At 33.8% G+C, this 26,521-nt stretch overlaps 2 protein-coding genes and 1 pseudogene across 3 annotated transcripts; 2 read left to right on the top strand and 1 right to left on the bottom strand.

Moving 5' to 3' along the window:
- Positions 1-10,300: 10,300 nt before the first annotated feature.
- Positions 10,301-12,314, top strand: LOC108820859 (DNA replication complex GINS protein PSF3-like). Its single transcript, XM_056993209.1, has 8 exons — positions 10,301-10,443; positions 10,626-10,720; positions 10,788-10,887; positions 10,983-11,051; positions 11,137-11,237; positions 11,348-11,440; positions 11,759-11,898; positions 11,997-12,314. Exons 3-8 carry the CDS (start codon positions 10,843-10,845, stop codon positions 12,101-12,103), a joined length of 555 nt encoding a protein of 184 aa, XP_056849189.1. The 5' UTR covers positions 10,301-10,443; positions 10,626-10,720; positions 10,788-10,842; the 3' UTR covers positions 12,104-12,314.
- A 3,091-nt stretch (positions 12,315-15,405) lies between these two features.
- LOC108821820 (protein EARLY FLOWERING 4-like) lies at positions 15,406-16,088 on the top strand (annotated as a pseudogene).
- Positions 16,089-20,935: 4,847 nt separating this feature from the next.
- LOC130499215 (nucleolin 1) lies at positions 20,936-24,447 on the bottom strand. 2 transcript variants are annotated; one of them, XM_056993243.1, is made up of 16 exons: positions 24,334-24,447; positions 24,199-24,247; positions 23,891-24,060; positions 23,652-23,729; positions 23,486-23,572; positions 23,320-23,409; positions 23,116-23,244; positions 22,831-23,022; positions 22,618-22,737; positions 22,454-22,492; positions 22,272-22,357; positions 22,065-22,185; positions 21,886-21,983; positions 21,622-21,810; positions 21,216-21,532; positions 20,936-21,123 (listed from the first exon to the last, which is right to left on the bottom strand). In XM_056993243.1, the coding sequence occupies exons 1-16, from the start codon at positions 24,355-24,357 to the stop codon at positions 21,098-21,100; spliced, it is 1,815 nt and encodes a 604-aa protein (XP_056849223.1). In that variant the 5' UTR covers positions 24,358-24,447; the 3' UTR covers positions 20,936-21,097. The 2 variants fall into 2 exon arrangements, with proteins under 2 accessions (XP_056849223.1, XP_056849224.1); XM_056993244.1 differs by having other exon boundaries at positions 23,652-23,705; positions 23,948-24,060.
- Positions 24,448-26,521: the final 2,074 nt, after the last annotated feature.

Genomic DNA, 26,521 nt, shown 5'->3' with positions numbered 1-26,521 from the left:
TGATTACAAAAATACAAATATAATCAGAAAGAAAAAACAAATATAAAACAAAAAAATTAAAACAAAAAAATACCCGCCCTTTTAAGGGCGGGTCAAAATCTAATATATTCTATTAATTCTGCAGTTTGCCCTATTGATAAAAGTTGTATCTACTTTTTAAATTTTATAACTGCATTTACAATATAAAGTAAATATAACTGCACTAGAATATTATTTAACCGTACGTAACTTACTAACTTCCTTATTTTCATCAAGAGCATACAATATATGTGGGGCACATGTTCTATCACTTACTTTCTTTTACAGTTTTTTATTTTTTTACTTTCTTTTACAGTTTTTTATTTTTTTAGCAGTCTTTTTATAATTAGAAAACACAATCGTGATAAGTGATTATTTCCCATACAAAGCTAACAAATCTTTCATCCTTTTTTTTTGATCAACAAACGTTTCATCTAAATTTTTCAGGGAACTTGGGTCAAAGCTAACAAGTCAATTATAACAAATCATCATAAGTTATAGTTGTTGTTGAAGACACTTGGATGATAACCTTAGAGAAAGTTGCAGGAAATTTAAAAAGATGTCTTTAGGAAGAAGAAGATTTAATAACGATTATGCCATTAATGAAAAAACAAAAATAAAAACTAAAAGATCTTTTCCGGATCACGAGACCAATTAGTTTAATAGGTTAACGGGTCTAAATAGATTTATATTATTATCATAGGTCAAAATTTTTAAATTTATATTTATATTATTAAAATTCATAGATTTATGTTCACGTAACTAACTAAACGAATATACATAACAAATAGTTGTACAAGATCTATAAGTTATATGCAATTTGTACAAACCCAAACTTTTTTCTTTTTACAAACCCAAATTTAATAAATGGATATACGTATAAGGCTTATATGTTATATGTAGTTTCTTCGAACCCAAACTAAATATACATATTTTCAAATAGAACGTTCAACCACATTCTTATTTAGGAATGAGAATACATGTGATGTTTCAAAATATAAATACTGATGTTACATTTTCATAAATAATATTCCATCATGAGAAAATAACGGGAACTTGGACAATGATAAATCCTTTTGATTGGCATTGAAATTACATATTTAAATTATTGTATTGTTTTGACCAAAACGAAAAAAAACAAATTAAAATTATGATCCGACCTCAACTTTCAAACCATATATCTTATTTAAGTTTCAAATATTATTTTATTCAAATCAAAATATATAACTGTATATGAATTTTGATAATAGATAAAAGGTTTATTATAAATATATTTTTATATATCTTTACAATTATTATATTAAAGAATTATTGTTTAAAAAAATACAATTCGCAGAAAACCGCAAAATTAAGCGGAACGAGTACAAAATTATTTGTTTGCGGTTTATACGGGTCAGATTTTTGATCAGAACAAAATTGAAACCTGCGGATTAGCGGGTCAGCGGGCCGGGTTCGATCCGCAACCCATCCTTAACCGAACGTATACCGGATCAATTTTTAAATTACCGTTATTTAATAGTATATATTTTGATTTATACACAAATATGATTACAAAGAAACATACGAATATAATATTTTTATTGTAAATGATTAGTAAGAGAGATTTAGTTTTTGTTTAAGTGTATAATTATATTAGAATTAATATTAATTTAATTTAATATAATTTTTGATAAATATATTAAATATGTCGAGTTGGATAATTATATACTTGTGCCATTGCATTTCAGAAACTATTTTTAAACTTTATTCCTACAATTTACAACATATTATATTTTCTTTATAGTTACCTAATATAATTAGTCCAAGAATATTTGTATCCTAAAAACCCGACTCTGAATCGACCTGAAAATCAAAGTTTCATATTCAGTATTTTGAAATCCGACCTAAATCCGTTGTTAAATCGGCAAACCGGGTGATCCAAGATAAATCCGGTTTGAGTTTTGTAAAAAAAATATATTTAAAAACTCAATAAAACCCGCAAAAATCACTAAAATCTAGAACCGGTTAAACCACTGGTTGAACCAATAGATAACTTTTACTTTTTTAAGTTTTTAGTTATGTTTGTAATTCAATTTTGTATAATTTTTAATAAAGAAGTTAGGTTTTTCAGTTTTGTTATCGAAAATTTATTAATAATGTTTTGCTTTTGGTTTTCTTTGAATTTGAATTTAAATTTTGTTATTCGCATAACACATATAAATTTTATGAATTTTAAGTCTTGATATTTAAAAACCCAATAAAACCCGTAAAAATAACTAAAACCCGGAAACCGATTACCGGTTAAACTACTTGTTGAATCAATAGATAAATTTTACCCTTTTTAGTTTTAATTATGTTTTTCAAATCTGTTTTGCATAACTTTTGATAAAAAAGTTAGATTTTTGAGTTTTGTTATCGACAATCTGTTAATAGTATTTTGATTTTTTGGTAAATACACCAATGTTATTTATATACGTATATGTACATGTGCGTTTTGTTTTGTCAACATGTTTTATATTCTCAACCGTAATATAGTAGTCGACATTTTTTTGTTATATTGGTATTCCTTTAAATTAGGAACGTGGAGTAGACTTTTAGTGGTTATACTTACGGAATCAGAAGTTATATTTTAGATGCAATTATAGTTTACTTTATGAAGTTGTGTCCATTTAACTAATATTAATTTAATTTAATATATTTTTGGTGACTATATTCAATATGTCAAGTTGCATAATTATACACTTGTACCATATGCATTTCAGAAACCATTTTAAAACTTTATTCCTAAAGTTTGTAACATATTATATTTACTTAGTAGCTACCTAACATAATTTAGTCAAGAATATTTATATCCCAATCGCCCCAAAAATAATAATCTCATACTCTATTTGACATGATCTATATACTCGAACAGTTCTTAAATTATTATATTCGAAAACTAATATCAAACTCAACCCGCAACTAAAACCGAATAATTTTTTTGAAAAATGTTTAAAGAAATATTGTTTAACATATTCTGTTATATATATATATAGTTGGGTTAAAATGGTCTTCACTAACTTAAGTAGAATCACATTTAATAAATATTTTTTATTCGAATAACCTATTTAAAACCCGTTAAACTAAATGAGTTTATATGAATATTTATTTCTATTAAAAATTCACTTAAACCGGTTAAACTCCGTCAATCATAAAATTAAATTTTAATAGTAACCCGCTTCCACCATTAATCAATATTAATATTAGTTAACTTTTAAAGTTTCATAAGAAATATAATATCCTATGTACATCACGTAGTTTATTTTCTAAAAATTGTATCATGGAAATGGTACTTCGTTTATTTTCCAAATCACAGACCTGTCTGATAAATTCAAAACTTTATTTGAAAGAAAAAAATAACTGTTTTTGGTAGGAACAGTTATAACGTGGATTTTAATAACTTTTAGAAGGTGGTTATCTAAAGTGGTTATATGATATTTAGATAAGTCATTTAAATACAGTTATAAAATATGTTGGACCCAATTAATATCAATTGGACATGTTGAAGAATTAATAGTATTGATGTTTTGACTCTTTTGGTAGAATATGTTAAACGTGTATCCTTGAACTACTTTTGGAGGTGGGTTATTGTGATCATAGTGCGTTCTGGTAAATATTTCATGTATTTATTTGCAGAGCTATCTCCCTTAAATTATTTTTGCTTGAAGCTAGACGATACAATAATGCTATAGGAAATTGGATTGGACATACTGTATATTTTGAGAATTCTTTCAAAACAATGAGAGAAAATAAACAGATAGTTCAAAAAAGAGAAGGGAATTACAGTATATACTGAATACACCACCCTGCTGTAACATTCTATACATCTAAATTATGAATTAATTCAATAACTGCTTTGAAAATTCCACATGTGGATCATGATCATCTTACAATTATGCTTTACCATCAAAAATTATTCCTACGTAGGAATGGACATTTTTTTGTAGTGTACATCAGCTTCAACGCCAGAAAAAAACCCTTTTCCTCTTCTAACTCCCAATCTGTTACCACAAGAAGCGACTCCTATTACTGACTCGTATTGGAGTTGCTCGATCCGAATGCAGATAAAAAGTGATATATCATCAAGAAGCTGTTCCAAATCTTTAACACTGAGTCCCTTCAAAACCATGTAGGGTTCACTGAGCTTGATGTCAATCAAGTGTGTTTTGAACTAGAAGAAACTTGCATATTCCAAAACGGAAAAGGTAATAATTAATATCCAAACTAAACTGATTTCCATTTCTAACATAAAATTTATCTTTTGTATTTAATTATGATATAATAATTTAACCGTTTAGTAATATGCCGGCCAAATAATTGATACTATTGTTATGTAATTGTAACGCATCCCACATCGGAAAATACTCTGAAATATCCTAGTTAGAAAATTTCTATTCTAATTACCCCACCATTTTTCTAACTACCCCACATTTTTCCTTCTTTCTTCCTTTCTCTTTTTACCCTTTCTTTCTTTATTATTAATTTTTATTATTATTAAATATTGCGGGGCCCAGTACTCTTTTTCCTTTTTTTTAGCTGAAACCCTTACTATTTTATGTACATGCCATATTTTTTTGATATATTTTTTTTTCAATTTTTTTGGATGAATCCCATATTATATTTTTCAAATCCTTTTAATTTTTTTTCTGAAAATTGTTAAATGATTAATATAGCTAAAGATTTATGAAAAATAAAAAAATTATGTTTATCTTGAAATAATATTTTTCACAAACAAAAAATAAATAAAAATATTAATTATTTTCAATAATATTTCAAAAATACAATTCAAAAATATATTTATTTACAAAACTTAAAATTAAATTTAATAAAAAAATTATAAATTTGGTTTACATAAAATATTTAATTTTAAAAACTAGAAACTAAAAAATTTAATAAAACCTATATTTCAATAGTATTTTTATCAAAAATTAATTTCAAATTTCCTTAATTTCAATAATATGGCCTTAAAATTGAAAATAATATATTTCATATTTTTAATATTTATATTTGTTATTAAATTAACAATCTATATAGATTATAAATAATATTCTCTTTGTTTTATAAAAAGTCTTTGACACTTTTTCTTTTTATGTAAAGTGTATAATTCAAGATTCCAGTTCAGTTAAATCTATTTTAACTTTAACATTATTTACAAAATGTTTTGATTTCTAAATAATTTATCTTTCTTAAAATCTTTTGATTAAATAGATGTATTTATTAAGATCATGAATGGATTTACATCATTTTAATCTTTGTAAAAATATCAAAATTACATTCTTTTTGAAACGGAAAGATATATATTATTTTATATAAATTTAGAGATTTGATATAATATTTTTATTTATATAAATGTGTAGGTGGACTACTAGCACTACTAGGACTACTATGTACACCTTGTATTACCTTGGACTACTATGTATTATACATATTTCTAAAACCTTTATATTTTTGGCTTATCATATATTTTCAGCAGATATAACATATATTTTGAATTATATGTCCACATATGTGTTTAGATATCAGATTAGTCATGAAATATCTCTATTATTAAAAGAGAAGTACACTTATGAAATGCCCCTGAATTTTCAATGTTAATTACACTTCCATGCCACTGAACTATTAATTAACATTCCTAAAAAAATTATTGTCTTTTCAGATTATTAAATGCATGTTTTTTCACTCTAATTTTTTCTTAAAAATCGGAAACAACATCTTCACATAGAAGGAAATTATTTATTTTATTTTTAATGACTTAATCAATGATAGAGATAAATCACCAGTACCAATAGATGATTATTAATTTTTTTCTTTAGCCAAAATAAATTTAATATCTAAACAGAATATATTTGCTGACAATAAGTTCTAACCTATAATCATTCTCAAATATTTAATATACCTATAAAACACAGAAACTTATCCTATAATTACGCTAACTTCTAAAATTTGGTGAATAATAAATTATCTTTACATTTTTTCCATATCTAAGTAATAAATAAATTGTTGTTTTAAAATGTTATATTAACAATAATGTAATACATATAATTTACAAATACATATATATATTATCAGTAGTACAAAGAAAAAATTTAGTGAAAATAAATATTTATACGGCCACGGGTCAAACTATAGAAATAAACAACAACAGCGCAAAATTATATTTTATTCATTTATATTTTTTTAAGAATGTTAAGATTTTGGAATTGGAAAAAATTATGACCAATCTCTATATTATTTTAATTAGAAAATTTAAAATTTATATCAAATATTTTGTTTAACATTTAATCTTAATTTTTGTTATAACTATAAAATTAATTTCCAATCTAAATTTATGTCTAAATGTTACAAATATATCATTTAGTATAAATAAAAAACTAAAAACATAAAATAATATCCGCCCGGTCGGGCGGGTCAAGGTCTAGTTTTCTGTTACTTAAGTTGTTATAAAAACTACCACTTCCACAAAAACTTCCTTATACTTCCATATCTAGTGTCTTGATGGTGATATCATAATAAGGTGAATCTCACAAATTACATATTTTTAGAATTTTGTTTCTACATAAGTTTTATATACTATCTAAAACTATCTAAATGAATTGGTTTTACTAGAAATATTTTATTTTTCACGTCGTATTACTAAGAAATGTTGAAATTGACAAAAAATATTACTATGAACAAGATAATATTACTACTACCTACTACTCACTGTAAACATAATAGTGTCTTTAAAATATATGGATGTAGACATGGACATGTAGACATTTTATATGAGTAAGTTTTTAATTATAATTAGTAACATGTGTTAAATATGTTATACATGTTTTAGACATGTTTATTTATTTTTATGTTTGTCATAGTAAAATACCTTGTAAGACTAGTAGTTCAAAACTTTTCTGGTACTAAGTGTATTATTTTTTTTACTTCACTTAGGTGTAAATATAATAATAGTTTATCGTATACATGTTCTACATATATGATTTAATATTTTAAAATAAAATTATAAATATATGTTAAATGCAAATACTTTTTTTAAATATATTCTCGGACTATACACCAAGAAAATCAACTTTTGTTGCTAGTATTTCATTTGAACCCTAGAAAATGATAAAATTCTATTAGCTTTTTGCTTTGCTCTGATCTGATTTGATACGACCAACAAAAACAATTTTATTTTACCAGGAATTCATATAAGAATTTATTTTATAAGATAAAATTATATAAAAATGCAACTTATGTAAATATACACAAAGATAACTCATTGTGTGGTGTTATATTGCTTGTTTGAGGTACCCTTGATTTTATTATATTTACAGCAGTTCCATTGCTTTTAATTTTAATGTTAATCTTAATATAATTTATTAAACAAAATAACTGATTATTCCCTTAAATTACTCCATATAATATAATTGATTAAACAAAATAACTGATTATTCACTTAAATTACTCCATAACACAACTATTATATCAGCCAACCAAAATAGCCAAAACGAAACCACCAGAGTTATACTGCTATATATATTTTTGAGATCTTTATTTTTCTTTAAATCTATTTGAATTATCTGGTATTTTATCAAATATACTAAAATATCATTTTCCGTATTATTTAAAATTATCTGAAAAATGGAAAACGAACCCAAACCAAATTAAAATTAAAAATTTATCAGGTTCCTCATAACATTGTTATCTGAAGTTAGCCAACCAAAATAGCCAAACAAAACCATTAGAGTTACATTGCTATATATATTTGAGATCTTTATTTTTCTTTAAATCTATCTGAATTATCTGGTATTTTATCAAAAATACTAAAATATCATTTTTATATGTATTATTTAAAATTATCTGAAAAATGGAAACCGAACCGAAACCAAATTAAAATTAAAAATTTATCAGGTTTCTCATAACCATTTTTATCTGAAGTCAGCCAACCAAAATAGCCAAAACGAAACCAAACCAAACATTTTTTATTTTGTTATAGTTTGAAAAACCTAAAAACCAAAAAGTTACAATTGAGCTAAAATTATATTTGAAAAAAAAACTGAAATTTAACCGAACACGTGTATGTCTAAACAATTTAGTGAACAAACAGATATTTTAATTAATTAATCAATAAAAAATAAAAATCTAGTATCCATAAGTTGATTTATCAGAAAAAAAATATAGAAGCTGAAGAAAAAAAAGGAGAAACACGTTGGCGTTGTGGGGAAGGAGGGAAAACACGTGGTGTGGAGAGTGGGGAGAGAAGGAAACTCTTTGACTAGTTTAGAAGGTTTAGTTAGGTGGCTCGAAGAAAAAAGTTGCTAAAAAAAAAAGGTTTAGTTAGGTTGAGTTGTAGTTTAGATAATTTATTAAGGGTACTTCGGTACTTAGCCACATATTTGTATTTGAAAAAACAAAATAAAAAATAAATTATTAAAGGGACAAATTGGAATACAGCAAATAAGAATAAAGTTCCGTAAGAAAAAAAAAAAATCAGCCTTTGTAGAGGCCGAGAGAGAGAGAAAACCCTAGTCTGAAGAAACCATAACTCCGGCCGCCGCTCTGACGGTGTGCCGGAGGTGTCCACCTCCTCTTTTTTTCTTTCTTTTTTTCTTTGCTCCCTTCCTCCTTGTCTATCCTTCAGTCGATATGCAATCTCCTCTGATAAGACCCGAGAAATTTCGGAGATGCAGCGTGCTTGACGGAGGCAGTTCCCGGGACCTTGTGGAGAGACGGCGAGACCCAAGGCGAGGCGATGGAGAAGGGAGTCGGCGTTTTTTAGGACTGAAGATACATTCAGATCTGGTTTTCTCTTTTTCAGATCTCGAATGAAGCTTCACGGCAGCCGCGCGTGACTCCGGCAAGATGTCTTCTTCAACTTCGTTCTGTTCCTCTGTGTAGCGGTATGGTGGTTGGAGGAGAGGTTTCGACAGGTGGTGAGCAGAATTTTGTACCCTGGTTTTGTCGAGGACATCACGCGCCAAGATTCAAGATAACGGAGTTGTTTCTGGAGTAGTGGAGTTTGGTTGGAAACGCGTGGTGAAGCTCGACTCCCCAGCACTGGCGGATGGGTCGCGACTCGCTCCGGTGGTTGAGCTCCACATTTTTTCAAGCCACTATCTCATATACTGGACACGTTTAGCTGCAGCCAAGGTCCGCCTTTCAGTCCGGTTTCTTGTGACCGGTTTTTGACTTTGAACCGTAACAACATCTGCCAGTGGTCTTTAACTGAGTTTGTTATGCGCCTTGGTGTGGGTACTGTTGGTTCACAGGCTGAACTCCTATCATTTGGGACCAAGAGTCTGGTTCTTGAATTGGTCTCAAACTGGGTTTTAGCTCTACTTGGTATTGTTTTTGCGGTTCTTGGTCCTTTTAGGGTGAAACCGCTGTCTTGAAGCCTTCAGACATACGGGGAGATGCATGCGTCGGTTTGGCGAAGAAGTGACTGGTCGGTCAAATTCTTCCAATCTCTAATCCAGTTGCACAGTTCAACATATTGGAAACCTCTCTCAATAGTGAGAAGAAGCTCCTTTCCGGTGATGAAGCAATGGCCGAGCCTAAAAGTGAGATTAATAGTTCCATTCGCTATGTGTTTTCTTTTAGAACTCTCATTATTGGTGTTTTGTTGGCTAAGGATATGTTTCGATTTTAGTGGTAGAATTTAGTGGTGTAAGAGACGGTTCATTCCGAGTAGTGGGATGTTCTTGTTCTCGTAGTGGTGAAAAATGCAACATCGGATTGATTCGGGTAGCGTAGGATCCTTCTTAAGTGTTCCTGGGTGATACTAGATCCCGGTGTTGTATGTGGGGTTAAAATCTTGTGAGGTTGTAATCTCGTTACCATGTTTTGGATAATGAAAAGTTGAAGTTGAGCCAAAAAAAAAAAAGAATAAAGTCCTCCCACATCGGAGAGATTAAAGAAACTAAGGTAGTATATAAGAAAGAGCGAATTAGTGTATTATCGACCAGTTGGCTTTGAGGTGTAAAGCTCACGAGTCTTCTTGTGATATCATATGACCCTTAACCCAATAGGGTGAGACTATCGATTGATATAACTGGGAATATATATATGATATAAATCACACCATCATTAGATGATGCGAGTCGAAAGAGCCATCGTTTCACCATTAAAGATTCATGAGCCAAAGCCAACTGTTTTTTTTTTGCTAATTTTCTTAAATTTGAATCATTATTCACCAAAATACCTAACCCTAATAGCTCCAGCTCTCTCTCTCGGTCCGGCGAGCGCTCTCTCTCCCGATGAAAGAAAGAAAAGTCTTTTTGTGTTTTCTTTTTTTTTGTTCTGTGATTTATTCTGAAACTGAGAATTAAGATGTGTTGTGTGTTTGCTTTGTCTCAGGCTCTCTCCATAGCATCTCCGGCTCTGACTGTGTGTCTCAAGCTCTCCTAAGCTTTGTCTGTCTTTCACTCTCTCGTAAGTTTCTCTTTGAGTTACATGTGCTGTGTTTTTCTATCCTTGTAACATAGGTTTCTCTAGAGCTTTGTGGGTTTCATTTGTTTGTACATGTACTTGTGTTTGTGTTTGTGCTAGTGTTGAGTACAAAGTATCAGACTTTTCATGACTCTTCTCTTTCCTCTTGTTATCATCTTCCACAGGTCTTCAGTTTACTCTAAGTGTAGTGCATTCCACAACAAGCTCTCTCTATCCGATTCACAACATCACCAAGAGCTCTCTCTTATACGATTCCTCTTCTTCTGTGTTTTGGTAAAGATTATTTCATCCTATTTAAGTTCCTTGTGCTTGATGCTAGTGATGGTCTCTTACTATGACATTTTGAAGCTTTTGGGCTTGTGGAATAAAAAAAATCAGAGAATGGCCAAGTACTATGACATTGACGACATACTTACAGAGGAAGAGGTTTTTAAGCTTCTTCTTCTTCTTCTCTTCTCATTTTGTCAAATCAAAATTCATCTTTTGTTTTTGTTTTTGTTTTTTGGTTATTTTTTTTGCAGTTTGCTCCTGTATTGTTCCATAAGCCAGCAAATGGAGTGACTATTGATCCAAGTGCTGAGACAAACTCTGTTAGTCTTCTTTTTTCTTTTCTTTTTTTAAGCAAAACTTTCATTGCTCAGGTTTATTTATGTTTGTGTGTTTTGCTCTGCACAGGTTGAGCAAGGAGCTAAAGTGGAGTTACCCTTCTGGCTTGCTCACGAGTTGCATTTGAGACAAGCTGTCTCCATTAACCTTCCTGCCTGTTTTGACCAAAAGTAAGTAAGTCAGCTTCACACTGTAAACTCTTTGGATTTTGTATTCAACTTCTTCATTTGTTTCTCGTAGAAGTTCTTTTCATAGCCTTATGTGGTGTTTGTTTATGCAGGACGAGGTTGGAGATACAGGCTGATGCAGCATGTGTGGATCTTAGATCACGATGTCCTTACTTCTACGAGTTGGGTTGCAAGTTACAGCCCTTGTGAGTCCTTCCTTCCTTCCTTACTTGCCCCCATTTCTATTATCATTCATCTTTCACTTGGTTTTTGATATGTTCTTTGATCATCTAGTAAGCTTATGTTTAGTTCTTATTTACAATAGTTCTTTGTGTTTCAAAAGGTCTCCTAAGTTTCAATCTCCCACATGAGATCTTTGCATTGGTAAATAACTAATTGGTTGAGGTGGTTCACTGTCGTTTCATTGCAAACTGTATTACAAATTTATGCAACTATTTATTCAAATATTTTGCCAGTGATCTCACTAGTCTGGTCAAATGTTTGTCTCTTTGAACTGGAAACAGAGTTGCAGATAGAACGATTGGAATCTTGCTGTCGACTGCGTTTAAGATCAGATACAAGGAGAGGCTGACTAAAGTGTTCACTGCAACTCATCTAACAGCTTCAAAGTTCTTGCCATTCTTGACTATTGAAGAAGCAAACTGTAATTAAATCCCCTTTTATCTCTCTCTTTTTTTGAAATTAATTTAGTTACCATATCTTCTTCACCTGAAACCCACCCATTGTTTGCTTCTTTTGTAGTGTATGAAGCAGCTAACTTGTCTATGACGGCCTTCAAGAAATGGAGAACAGGAGGTCCTCGTTTCCAGAGAGCTTCGATACTCGGAAGAAAACGCAAGGAATCTTGATATCCTTGACGTCCCTAAAACCGCTTCATTGCTTCATCATCTTTGATTCTCTTTGAAAGATTCCAGTTGTTTGTATGTTGTCATTTTCAAGATGATATTTTAGAATCATTTCATTATCTTTTAGTAGTTATTAGACAATAGTGTGTGTTTGTGTGATATAAATATCTCAAAGATGATATGGCAAGATAAGGATTTGGTTCTCTTTTGCTGATTGTGGTAGAGAACCAATTACATTTTGGTAGAATTGATGAATCAAAAAGTGATATGTATCTGATATATTGACTGAAACTGACACCTAATCATGTGGCTATTTCATGTTCTTCCGAGGCTACGTGAAATTCATTTTTTGGTTTTATCTTTCTACAAAGAGAATTTAGATACTCCTCCCAGAATTGTTCTTCTATTAACGGATTATTATAAGCTGATTTATCATCCTTGGTAAAAGCTCTTCATAGATCTTTTTTGAAAAAAAAAACAAATTAAAAAGGATTTGCTTCAACGTAATAGGAACAAATAAGGTTCAAGTATGAGGTTAATGACCAATAGCAAAAAAAAAACGAAAAACAAATTAGAGATTCAGTTGTCATTTTGTAACGTCTTGCGTTTTGACTTTTTTTTTTTTTTTTGGTAAAATGTTAATTTATTATACCAAACTTTTAGTTTTTGACAGAAATTACATAAGAGACTAGTAGCAGAAGAAAGACAAGCAGCTAAACAACAACAAAATTGAAATACAGCAAGAGAAACTTGACAAAGGCAATAGTTAAAAACGAGAAGGATGACCAACTGCCTGAAACTACAGAAAGCTATGCATCAAGTTACTGGAGATGCAGAGGGGAGTCTCCTAAGTTGCCACGAGCCACGGAATATTGGCCAGCCCTCAAACCACACCGCTCCTACAGCTTCGTCGGAGAGGCACCTATACCCACCTGCAACAATAATACACACAGCAACGAACTGTCCTGAAGTTTCTGACGGATGCATTCGGAGTAAACCACTCGGCCCGGTATTAACCGGAGGCCCGGATAAAGGTGCAGCCGTATGCCTCAACTGAACCGATTTTGCCAAAAGCCTTTTGTTGCATCTGTGTGTCTTAAATCTCTATTATACCAGTAAAATGTCCAGCACTCGTGGGTCGGACGTAGTGCGGGCGACACTCGTTATCAAGGTTGACATCTGGGGGTGCGGGCCCCCGCGGTACGGTATGCCTTTTGGGTTTAGGAAAGTTACTATTTCTATTGGGAAAAGGAAATCGGGTTTTTTGAGGCTGTATAAATATGGTTCTAAGGGTTTGTAAACTATTATCACATCATTAATAAGAAACCCTAAACCGGTATTTGCCTCAATACGTTTTCTTCTCTATTCTTCTTCTAACCTAAAGAAGCTTCTTGGAATGGAGATTCGCAGGGATAGAAGCTCTAAGAGGTTATGGCTTTCTCAGAAGAGCTACATTGAGAAGGTGTTAGAACGTTTTGATATGTCGAATTCAAAACCAGTCTCTACACCATTGGCGAAGCACTTCATACTTACAGCAGAGCAAAGTCCAAAGTCTGCTGAAGAACTCAAAGATATGACGGAGGTTCCTTATGCTAGCGCAGTTGGTTGTTTGATGTATGCAATGGTGTGTACAAGACCGGATCTAGCACAAGCAGTTAGTCAAGTCAGTAAGTACATGTCGAATCCTGGGAGGAGACATTGGGATGCTGTGAAGTGGATCCTAAGATACTTGCGAGGTACAAGTGACTATGGGCTTATGTTTGGTGGAGAAGTGCAGGATTCAGTTATTGGGTTCGTGGATTCAGATTATGGTGGAGACCTTGATAATAGCAGGTCAACTACGGGGTATGTATTTACTCTTGCAGGAGCACCTATTTGCTGGAGATCAGTACAACAAGGTATTGTAGCGATGTCAACCACTGAAGCTGAATACATGGCACTTGGAGAAGCAGCTAAGGAAGCAGTATGGGTACAAAGACTTGTATCCGAGTTGGGTGTTGATCAAGAAGGTGTTCAGCTACACTGTGATAGTCAAAGCGCGTTATGCTTGGCTAAGAATCAAGTGTATCATGGAAGGACGAAGCACATACGTATAAGGTTTCACAAGATAAGGGAGTTAGCAGCTTCTGGAGAAGTCTTATTGGAGAAGGTGCATACGTCGGAGAATCCAGCTGACATGTTGACCAAGCCTGTTACAACGGAGAAGTTCAAGCATTGCTTGAATCTGCTCCGTGTTTGCCAATACTAAGAAGCAATGGAGGTTCCCCCAGAAGATAGACGGGATAAGGAGTTTTGTAGAGATTTTTCGTCAAGGTGGTGTTTGTTGCATCTGTGTGTCTTAAATCTCTATTGTACCAGTAAAATGCCCAGCACTCGTGGGTCGGACGTAGTGCGGGCGACACTCGTTATCAAGGTTGACATCTGGGGGTGCGGGGGCCGCAGGCCCCCGCGGTACGGTATGCCTTTTCGGTTTAGGAAAGTTACTATTTCTATTGGGAAAAAGAAATCGGGTTTTTTGAGGCTGTATAAATATGGGTCTAATGGTTTATAAATTATTATCACATCATTAATAAAAAAACCCTAAACGGGTATTTGCCTCAATACGTTTTCTTCTCTATTCTTCTTCTAACCTAAACGACGGCTGTTCTCAACACCTTTAATGTACGGATAACTATTAGCTACCCCGCACAAACGCATAAGCAGTCTACTCATCCGCTGAACCACTTCACTCCAGAAAAAGCTGCTGCAAACCATAAATTTGAAAACTAAAAACGCCTCAGTACGCCCAATTTCTTGCCCGGATAAAGGTGCGTTTTGACTTTTGATAGCAACAATTGAGTTTTGATGAACAAACTGTCAAGTTGAATAGATATGTTTTTGTAGCGTCTTGCATTTTGATTATTCAGATATTTTTAGTGCGTTACTAAATATCTAACGAATAAAACTAGAAAGTGTTAAAAACGCAAGTTTTAGAAATTGGAAAATGAGCTCATGCGTTATGGGAATCTGGTTCTTTACCGTGGCAAGTCATTCGTGCAAAGCTATTCACTACAATAAATATCTTGAGATATTTCTCAAAATAGAGAAAAAGTGCACAAAAAGCTCTGTTCTTTATTCCGCTCAACCAATCACTGCTCACATTCCCCCCCCCACGCGTGTGTGCTTCACTACTCTATCAGATACGAGTATTTGAGTTACACGCGTTGTTTATTCGCCTGGTGATTAAACAGAACTACTTGTCTCCGTGTCCATTTATCATCTTCTGCGGAAGATATTTACTATAAATATCTGATTTCTCCTGAGTTGCGAAAATACAAAAAAAATCATAAGAAAAACAGATAAAATAACAAAATCTTCTGTCGATAGAAACTAAGTTAGAACGAGATTTACTTAAATGAAGAGGAACGGCGAGACGAAGCGGCGAAGGAACGTGGCGGAAGAGGCGGAGCAAAGAGGAGGAGGAGAAGATCCGGCGATGTGGGAGAATCTAGATCGGAATTTCAGACAAGTGCAATCGGTTTTGGACAGAAACAGATCATTGATCCAGCAGGTCAACGACAATCACCAGTCGAGAATGGCTGATAACATGTCCAAGAACGTCGCTTTGATCCAAGAACTCAATGGAAACATCACTAAGGTTGTTTCCATGTATTCTGACCTTAACACCAATTTTTCATCGGCGTTCCACGGTGGAAAAACGGACACGACGGTGGTAGTTCCGGAACCAGAGCTAATTAAATAAATCATCCTTTGGATCAAATTGATCCTTTTTTAGTTGGACCGGCCGGTTTGAAAATTTTGAATCAGTCTGGTTTAACCTATGATCTAATGCGTATTTATAAGTTATGTTAGTTTTATTGCAATGATTGTCGTTAGAATAATCCGTGGGAGAAAACCCATCATTTGGGTTGTTTTAATTATGGTTTCGAGTCTTTTTCAATGTGTCTCTACTGCAATTTCTCTAATAATAATACTAAATATGTAGATTTATCCCATCTTTTTTTATTGTTACTTATTCTATTTTGAACCTCTTTTATATGATTGTTGTCTGTTGACGTTAGTGAAGCTTGTTGTTAGATTCTTGCAACTTGTAAGTTCGTGATGCAATTTAATATGACATGTAAAGTGATCATCTAAAACAATTGTTTTCTACTGACATGTCACATGTATGTTAGAGAACTCTTTGCAGTTCTGCATAGCAAATTAACACTTGTGGCATTCATATTCACAAAGGAGGAACATATATGCTGTATGAAGCTAAACTTTGATAAATGATCTTCATGAATAGAAGTATAAAGAAATGAAAAAGAATAAGAACAATGGATGAGGTTACTATTGTTACATCCAAGCAGATCATCTTTGTCAATTCAGATACATTAGCAATGCAGTGACCATAAATTCTTAGTAAGACTAAAGAGCTTTGGTCTTCCAATTTGAGACCAATATATTTAGGACCGTCGTGTCCACCGTTAGATCCGAAGACATCGTCTCTGTTAGAGTAAGCACGAAGACGGCGGCCGCGAAAACGTCATCGATGCAATCGTCTACTTGGCCTGAGAAGTAGACTGAGACAGGAACATACTCAGATGAATCAGCTCCGAGTATAACGAAAGATTCCTTAAAGACAGACATCTCCGGAAACAGAGAGAAGCGAAGTTTCAATCAAACTTGAAAATGGAACAGAGTGGAAACCCGAATATGTGAGCATGTAAAATACCGCATATCGGTTTAAATATGGTTTAGGATTGATTTTGGGTAAAGATGGTTTAGTTGAAAGTATATCAACTGGAATAGAGGTTTTCAGTATGAAATTTAACTCATTTTTTTCTAATGGATTTATTGTAGGCCTAAGTTATTGTATCTTAACTATATTATCAGTAACAATTTCCTTTTTATATAAAAAAGTTTTTTTTTGTCAACAATCGAAGGTTGCAACATACATGTTCTTTATTTTTTAAAATACTATTCCATTGCATAATACCTTTTAGAAATAGGGCCATTACAAACCAGGTAACTGCTTTAGAGAGTAAATGCGCTACATGACTGATCATAAGAATGAAACATCTGTGAAGCACAGTAATAGAAAGATAAGGTTAGCGAGGTTGGATGAATTGGAACCAAGTGCCAATGAAGGAAGAGGAGTGGGCGAGTGGGAAAGAACGATGACAGAGTCGAGTGATAATGTAGCCTCAATCTGAAGGTCCAATCCACTAAGCTTTGCCCTGAGTTTGGTCTGAATCTCCTTAACACGTACATGAAAATCATATTCCACTAGGGGTGGACAAGAATGGATATCAGAATCTGTGGAGGTATTTTCATCTGATTTGTTTCGTCCCAAATAGTTAATTATCTGATATAATTTGATATGTAGCTATCTAAATATCCGGTGTATCGAATGTCCAAAAAAATTTAGAATTTTTATTGGATATCTGATTTAGTCTGCAAAAATAAATAAAAATTTGAAAATAAATAAAAAACCAAATTAATATAAATAATATTATTTTATTACAAAAATAAAATTTTGCTTTAATTTTTTTAAAATAAATTTAGTAAATAAAACACTGTAAAACTTGAAATATTTATAATATATATATATATATATATATTATTTTTTAAATATATGAATATATATGGATGTAATGGATCAGATCGGATATCCATTCTTAAAAATATTAGTATTTATAATTTGATATGTTTTTTACGGATATTACATATCAGTATTGGTTTGATTCGTAGAATTACAGATATCCGGATTTTTTATTCGGATCGAATCAGATAATGAATCTAATAAAAATTTATAGATATTTTGTTTTGTTTTTCTTAAAATAATTTTCTATGCAATAAATAAACGAAATAAAAATATTACAAGTACTAATGCACTGCTTTGGTTTTAAGGATAGTAGATATGATATTGAAAGAAGAACATAACAGTAAATCAAGGAACCAAGCTGAACCCGATGGAAGTCGGTAGCTGTAGATTGTAGGTGTTGAGTGTGAGAGCAAACGTCGGAGTGGTTGGTCACAGTAGAGATGTTTAGAGAATCCACGGCGGAAACATTCCTAACAAAAGTCTCTTAATTTAGGGGGTGTTAGTGGGAAGTATACTTTTAATGATTTTAAGAATTTATAAAGTCTAGTATTATTGGTATGATGATAGGGGGTGTTAGTTGGAGTTAGATTCATATAGAGTTTATTGATTTTAAAAGTTGATAGATTTGTTAAATTTGGAAAGAGTTGTAGAGAATTTTTTATATTGTGAAAATATGTAGAAATAAATTATTTAATGAGTTTAAGAATCTAAGGTAAATATGTAGTATTCTCACAATCTTGTTTCATGAGTTAAAGAGTCAAGAATATAATTCCCAATAACACTAATTTTAATAGATTTAAAGAATCATTAAAATCTAAACATTTTGAATAACAAAAGATTTGTAGAGAATTGTATAATAACCATACCAATAATAAAATATTTGTAGAGAATTGTATAATAACCATACCAATAATAAAATATAAAATATTAAAGTTAAACCAAGTTATATAGTTATACAATTAAAGTTATAGTAAGTTATGTCTAGTTATACAATTATGCTACTGAAATTATACAAAGTTATACCGTGTAACACATTGTTGTCACTAATGTTTCATCTATTTACATTTTTTGTCATTAAAGTTTTACATAGTTACACATATTTACGGTTCAACTAATACCAAGTTTTACAAAGTTATAGCAGTCTAATCTAACCAAGTTTTACAGTTTTACCCTTTTATTTATACCATATTTATACTAGGTTTTCCCGATGTTCATTCCTCTTCAAACCAAAGCTTAATTTGATTCCCGACATTCTATCATTCCTTATGATTATACCAGTTGTTGATTGCATAATTCCCTAATAGACACACCATCCACACTTTCCAATCCTCAATTAGTTCAACACAAATAAACTATCTAAAATCACAACCACAAAACATGTTATCGGGTATGGTGGTTTCGAATGAGGAGATTTTACGACGATTTAAGCTACATACCATGATAATGCCTTACTTGAAGCAATGTTGATTCGAGATGGGTTGGGAATCAGTTACTCAATGATTCAGCATCCAACCGAGGAGTAAGCTGATTTGGAATTGGAATTGGAATCTCCCCCTCTGATTTTTCGATTTTACCTCTCTCGCGAAAATCAGGAAGAGATAGAAAAGAGAGGAGATACGAAGAAGAGGGAATGAGCGGACTCCATTGGAGAGAAAAAAAACTTTGATTGGTCAGCACTTTCAACATTAACCATCCATATGAAAAATATGAGAATAGATAAGATATATGAGAATTCGTAAAAAATGACAGAATAAATTTTGCTTCATTAAGAGTTCGAGAATATTTCTCTTCTCTATCTCCTTTAGCTATTCCAACTACAAAGCTTCTTAACCAACTAGTGTCTCTTATCCCTTAATTTTTTGTCCATGCCAGCAGTTCCTTTGACTTCTTCATTTAAGTACCTATCAGTTCAAGTCCTTTTCACCAAGGTAAATATGCTGGTTTCTTCAGAATGTTCTTTCTGCAGTTTCAAGAATACTAATCTTGACTCTTGTTCAAATTGTGCGAGTGTGCGCTTAGATATTGTTGGAAGGTAAAGGAGGCGAACGTACTTCTTGAAACAGTAAATTACTTCGCTTGTGCTCGTCTCAAGAAGAATGATGGCTACAACATTCAAATAACTGGCAAATTAGTTAGTAACTACTAGAAAATTTGATGAATATTGAAAGTTTTTCTTTTCTTTTGAATGGAGGAAACTTCAGGTGGTTTGATGTATGTTCGGAATTATCTCTCTGCAGCAAATGCTAAACTCAATTGTCCTTATGGTTCGGTTCAATCTCAAGCCTTTCTTGATTTTGCAAGATCTGAGGTAATCAAATCTTTAAAGTACACAAAATCATTTTTCTTGCTACTTTAAATGCATTAATCGGGTCTTCTCAACTTGCAAGCTGATTACATTCTGTGAAAAAAGCTGCCAAGGAATGAATTGTCTATTTGGGTATGGACCAAAATACCCAACCAGAGTTCACCATAGAGGCACGTCATTCCCTTCAATCTTTGGTCAACGTTCTTCTGTGAACTGTGGTGGTATAAAATGTCTCACACTGATATGTTATCTAGCCATGGTGCTCTGGTTGGTGGACCAGACCAGAATGATTACTGTACAGATGAAGGATAAACTACATGCAATCAGAACCAACTTTGTTTGGAACAGCTCTACTTGTTTGTCTATTCGCTAAACTCACAGGAAAATTAGGTAACTAGACAATAAACATCAATCCTGTTCCGTGAATCATCAAATAATTTAATGAAACTTTCTAGGTCTTAAGGAAGAGGATCTTCTAAACCTTAAAAAGCCAACAAAACCCACGAGGTTGATGATCTTCTTACTCGCTCTACGACTTCTTGCCTCTTCGGCCATTATCTGATTCTCATTTTCAGTTAAGACTTCGCACAGTTTCGTCTTAGAAAGCAACACCAACACCATACACTCCAAAGCAAACAAGTGCACCAGTCGAACTTCGAACTTCTTCATTCAATAACTGCTAACTGGATAGCCGGGAACTATAGGTACTACTACAAACAAAGTGCTAATCAAAAAACAAATTCTCAGCTACAGAATGAAGATTTCTAGCAATGCTAAACCTAACAGGGCAAAAATATGCATACCACCTACAAAAGGGGCAAATTATATCTGACCTATATGGGTCTCTGTTTTTACTACTAATCCACTTTGTTAACATCCAGTTTTACGTTTGTTTATATCATTAGAGTGATAAGATTTCAAAGCTAAAGGAAGACAATGATTCAACACAAAAGCACTCAAAATTGAGTTTTAATTTAAATTCAGACAAAAATATAAGGATTCAGACACTGACTCGAGTAGAAAAAAAACTAAAATAATAAAAACAAGCATAGCATCAAACGGCTAAAGGACTTGAGAACACATTCTCTTCTCCATAAGGCTTCTAATCGTCAAAGGTAGTCTTCGTGCCTGCCCAAATAAAAACCAAGAATAAGTGAGATACTGGTTGTTACTTTACTATCAATATTTCAAAGATGCACATCAATAACATATTAACGTACCTGAAAAACTAGGTTTGCTGTATGATCCACGGCCACCACCAGAGTCTCTTCCTCTGCCACCGCCCCTTCTACCACCACCAAAACGACCACGGCTACCACCATCTCTTCCTCTGCCACCACCAAAGCGACCACCGCCGCCACCACCGTATCCACCGCCACCACTGTATCCTCCGCTCCTTCCACCACCACTGAATCCACCACCACCACTGTTGTCCCTCGGTTTAGACTCGTCAACAACGAGATACCCTCCTGCCGCTTCAGTACCATTAAGGTCAAACGCCTTCTCTGCGGCTTCTTTAAAGTCAATGAAAGCAATTCTACAATTTAAAACAAAACTTTTAGTTAGCATCTGTGAGAACATAATACACAAACTTGTCACAAAATAGAGGTAGAAAAAGTCACACACCCTTTGGAAGAACCAGTTTCACGGTCCATGGGAACAGAAACCCTTGTGATCTCTCCACATGAAGCAAAATGTTCAGTCAATGCATGCCTGATATCATCCTCAGCAAGAGACGCATCGAATCCCTTAACGAAAATCTTTTGACCGTCACCACCACCACCACCACCGCTTCTGAAGTTACCACCACCGTTACTGCACAAAGGAGAATACTATCAACACTAGAACATCGTACACAAAACAAGTCTCCAAGAAAAAATCAATTTTTACCCGCTTTGTGGAGTGTATGCGGGTCTGTCTCCCCTCTCAGCAGCAACATCAAGACGAATATCACGACCAAGCAAGGGTTTACCGTGGAGTTGCAATGCCTGAGAGTACAAATGATTTTTAGTCAAAATAAGTAATTGTACATCTTTCGCCATAAGCAAAAACACTGCTTGCAAACCCACCTTCTGTGCAGCTTCAGCAGTAGCAAACTCAACATGGCCAAAGCCTCTGAAGCTGCCATCATCTTTACTCGTTGCAAATCTAACATCAACAACCTCGCCAGCATCTTTAAAGAAATTCTCACTGTATATGGAAGGGTAAACTATCATAAGATCACCGAAAAAACTCAACTTATCCCAAAGAGAGTTAGAGAGTAGAGAGCAACTTACACGTCTGTTCTTTCGATTTGGAATGAGAGATTACCAGCAAAGATCGTCTTTGTTCCTCCTGTAGCAGGAGTTGCCGGTGTCTTAGGCTGAAAGACAAACAGGATGAAACACAAATTAACTTCAAAGTATGATCCATAAAAATAAAGGTTAGAGGTAACTACTATGTTGAGGGATTCTCTTACCTGTTGCGGCTCAGCATCCACCATCTCTACATCAGCGTTCTGTTTTTGTAAACATTAGATCAGTAAACAGTAAGTCACGCAACATTTGCAATAGAAACTCGACTCTGATATTTTGTAAATCATAATGAAACTAATCATATAAAGAAAGAAAGCATTTGTCACACCTTTTTCTTTGGGGTTTCTTCCTCATCGGATTCATCAGAGTCAGATTCATCACTACTGCTCTCCTTTTTAGCAGCAGCCTTGGAAGCCTTTTTTGGTGCAGGCTTTTCATCTTCACTTTCCTGTAAAATCACCAAATCAAACACATGGTCAATAAATAAATCAAATACAGGATATTAGAAGCATGCTTGATGAGTAAAGTACAGAAAGCTAACCTCATCAGAATCTTCATCAGATGAATCAGAACTGCTTGCAGCCTTGGCAGCAGGAGCAGCCTTTTTAGCAGCTGGTTTCTCATCCTCAGATTCATCTTCGGAATCATCATCGTCAGAAGATGATGAATCTTTAGCAGCTGGCTTAGCTGCTGCAGCTGGCTTAGCAGCCGCAGGTTTCTTTGCAGCAGGTTCCTTTTATCCAATCAGAAGAACACGCAAATAAATCACATTGTTCATAAGCATTAGAGGAAGAAAGTTAAAAGATACTTATGAGGAGGTGCTTACTTCATCAGAAGATTCCTCCTCGGACGAGTCCTCTTCAGAAGAGCTCTCTGCCTTGGCCTTGGCCTTGGCCTTCACAGAGCCGTTTTTAGCAGCAGCTGGAGCAGGTTTCTTGGTAGCAGCAACTTCTTCCTGAAACAGGCCAAGTATGTTAAGCAAATATCCAACGAGTGAAAGCTAAACACCAAAGTAGTTAATAAAGCTAACCTCATCGGAAGATTCCTCCTCGGAAGATGATGACTCATCTTTTGTTTTCTTTACAACCTTTCCGTTAGTGGCCTTCTTGGTTACAGGTTCCTTCAAAGAAATGAAGGTTTTAGAACACAGGTACGAAACTGAAACACACAGTAATAAACAGCCGCAAAAATCTTACATCATCTGAAGAAGAGTCGTCAGATGAGTCCTCCTCACTGCTTGAATCAGCCTTAGCTGGAGCCTTCTTAGCAGGAACTTTCTTAGCCTAACATATTCAGAAAATGGCAAATAAGTACAGGATACTTTGAGACAAACAGCAAACACAGTGACAATGAGTACTATACCTTAACCTCTTCCTCGGAATCAGAAGAGTCTGATGAGTCTGAAGAGCTCTCAACCTTCTTAGCAGGAACTTTCTTAGCCTAACATTATTTGAAAATAAAAAATAAGAACATGACATTTCAAGTAAATATCATTGAGCATTAACAATAGATTCCTATCAAATAGACATCAAACAGAGCTTAACCTACAGTTACTTTTTCAAACTAACAAATCAACAGTGGTAAGACGTTGAGAGCTATACCTTGACTTCTTCCTCGGAATCAGAAGAATCTGATGAGTCCTCTGAGGAGCTCTCAACCTTCTTAGGAGCCTTCTTCACGGCTTTCTCCTTCTTGACGGCAGCAATCACATCCTTCTTCTGCTTCTTAAGGTTCACTTTGGTGTCCACGTCATCCTCAGCCTCTCTCTTACCTGAAGTCATAAGAGCATAAAAAGTTAAAATCAAACAAACCCTTTAATTATCAAAAACTGAGCAATCAATATCCACCAGATATACTAGTACGAGTAAAAAAAGACAAACTTTGAACCATAAGAAAATAAAGTTCTTACCTTTCTTCAAGGGTTTCGTGGCCTTAATCGCACCAGGTGCTGCTTCAGCCTGAAGACACGAACACACAAACAGAGTTTCAGTAAAGAGTACGAAAAGGAGCCAATTAGAAAACACCAGAAGGAGAAGAAGCTTACTTTGGTGGCGGATTTTTTACCCATGGCGAATCTGAGAAGAGGTGGCTGGCTAGATTGGGAAGAGGAGAGAGGCAAAAACCCTAAAGAAGCTGCGCGAGATATTTTTCAGTTTAGGGTTTTAGGACATGAATATATAGTCGTTTTGGTTTGTTGGGGTAAAATAGTAATTTTGGCTTATCGCATCTAAGGGCTGTCTCCTCGCGCGTGTTATTTGATCCGTGCCGTCCACGTGGGTTATCTTTTATGGAAGCATATATTTTTTTAGTCAAGTGGGTGTGACCGTTGGAACTAGGTCTGTCAAAACAGAGTACCGCATTCCTCTCTGTGATGGGCTTTTTGATATCTGGGCTTATGGAATTTTGTATCTTATTCCGTTACTGATCCTGACTATGTATGGTGTAAATTGATGGATAGAGCCACGACGAGCTATTTTCTTCAAACGTTACTAGCCCTTTGGGTTTGTGGAAGGGTGGGCCTTCCGCCTCTACATATAAACACACAAAAATCCATTATGGCAAGATGGCCCATCGCCGAATTTAGGTAGAAAAAAGTCTCGCCAGGCAAAGAGGAACAATACAAACAGTGAACTATAAATAGCATGCGCTCATCACTGATCATAATTTGTTTCAATCTGTGTTCGAAAAGGCGGCCAACTCGGCCGTTTAGGCAGTGCAACTCTCGGTGGTGAAGAGCCGTGGCGATTCTATTAAACTCGGCCAAAAAATCGGATTCATTGTAAAAAGTTCGGGTTTTAGGGTTTTAAATGCTTGGAAATTGAAGTTAAATAACAAATATATACTTTTATGCATAAATGATAAGAAACTGCAAGAAAAACGATGTATTAAGTTAAAAAGGTATGACGCGGCCATTAAAAATTCGCAGAAGAAGCGAAAACCCTAAAAAAAAAAAGATAACTTAAATATGAATTTACCATTAATGAAAGAAAAGAAAAAAAACAGGTTTGAAATTATTCGAACCCATGACGTCTCCTATATGTAGCACCTATTTCCACTCAACCACTTTAATTATAGTGATATTACTCACTGATAAAACTTTTAAAATATATATTTCTACGAAAAGTTAAGAAAAATATTTAAAAACTAATCTTTGATTAATTCCCGATTAATCTCCGATTTTCTGTTAACTCGCTAGGCATATACTAACCGTCCGACTCACGTCTAGCGTAGTTTCGAACATGATTTTCAATAGCTCTGACATGTACAAGCAACAAACATAATAGCCCTGTTCTTTTGTCAACCGCGCTGCGGCAGCGGCAGCGTCGAGAAAAAACAACGTTGAGAAGAGTAAAACGGAAATGACAGAGTTATCAAGTATCGCTAGATTAAGACGCGCGATAGATCTATCACTCAGATGATGACGCTGAAAATACTGGCGTCCATTAGAGATGCCTTGGATAGCACCGCTATCGTTGCTGGCGGCTATTTCTGTTTCTTCCGTAACTATTTTGTTTTCTGTTAGTGTTACTTTTCTCGACGCTGCCTCTGCCGCATCGCGGTTGACAAAAGAACATGGCTAATGATGACCATCAGAACAACTCGTTGACAAGGCTACTACAAAAATAAATAGAGGAAGAGAACTCAATAAATATTGAATAGAGAAAAAAACAGTTAGAGATAATAGCTACGAGCTCTTAAACTACTAACTACATGTTTTTATTTTTCGAGAGTTAAATCTTGTGTCTTCTTTGTCTCTTTTCTCGGTTCAACTTGTACACTTCAATAAACGGAATCTTTGGTCATAATATCTTTTATTTTTAAGCAATTGTGCCACACCAAAACCAATTATGTTACTTATTTTTAATGACTCCTAATCGTCAACATTTCATATGCACTTATATGTATTGTCGAATTTGAACCTGCGTTTAATATCCATGGCTAATTTCTTGATACAAACTTCCAAAGAACAAATGAGGTTTGTGGTTTGTTGTGAACTTGTGTCATAATAGTATGAAGGGGACACGAGTTGTTTGTTGTGTGTACTTTTGTCAATAGGCATGTGAAGAGATTGTTGGGCCAATTTTTAATTGGTATAATGTGAATTGAAATGGATCTCAATGGGCCAATCATTTCTGAGTCTCTTGTGGCTCAAGGTTTAACAATAAGTGGTTTAAAGTTTAAAAATACCACCAACTTAAATACAGTGAATTTTTCGCACACACTTTCGATAA

The sequence above is a fragment of the Raphanus sativus genome, chromosome 8 (genome assembly GCF_000801105.2).
Source record: "Raphanus sativus cultivar WK10039 chromosome 8, ASM80110v3, whole genome shotgun sequence".
In the NCBI taxonomy this organism is placed as follows: Eukaryota; Viridiplantae; Streptophyta; class Magnoliopsida; order Brassicales; family Brassicaceae; genus Raphanus; species Raphanus sativus.
This window is presented reverse-complemented; position numbering and strand designations above follow the sequence as displayed.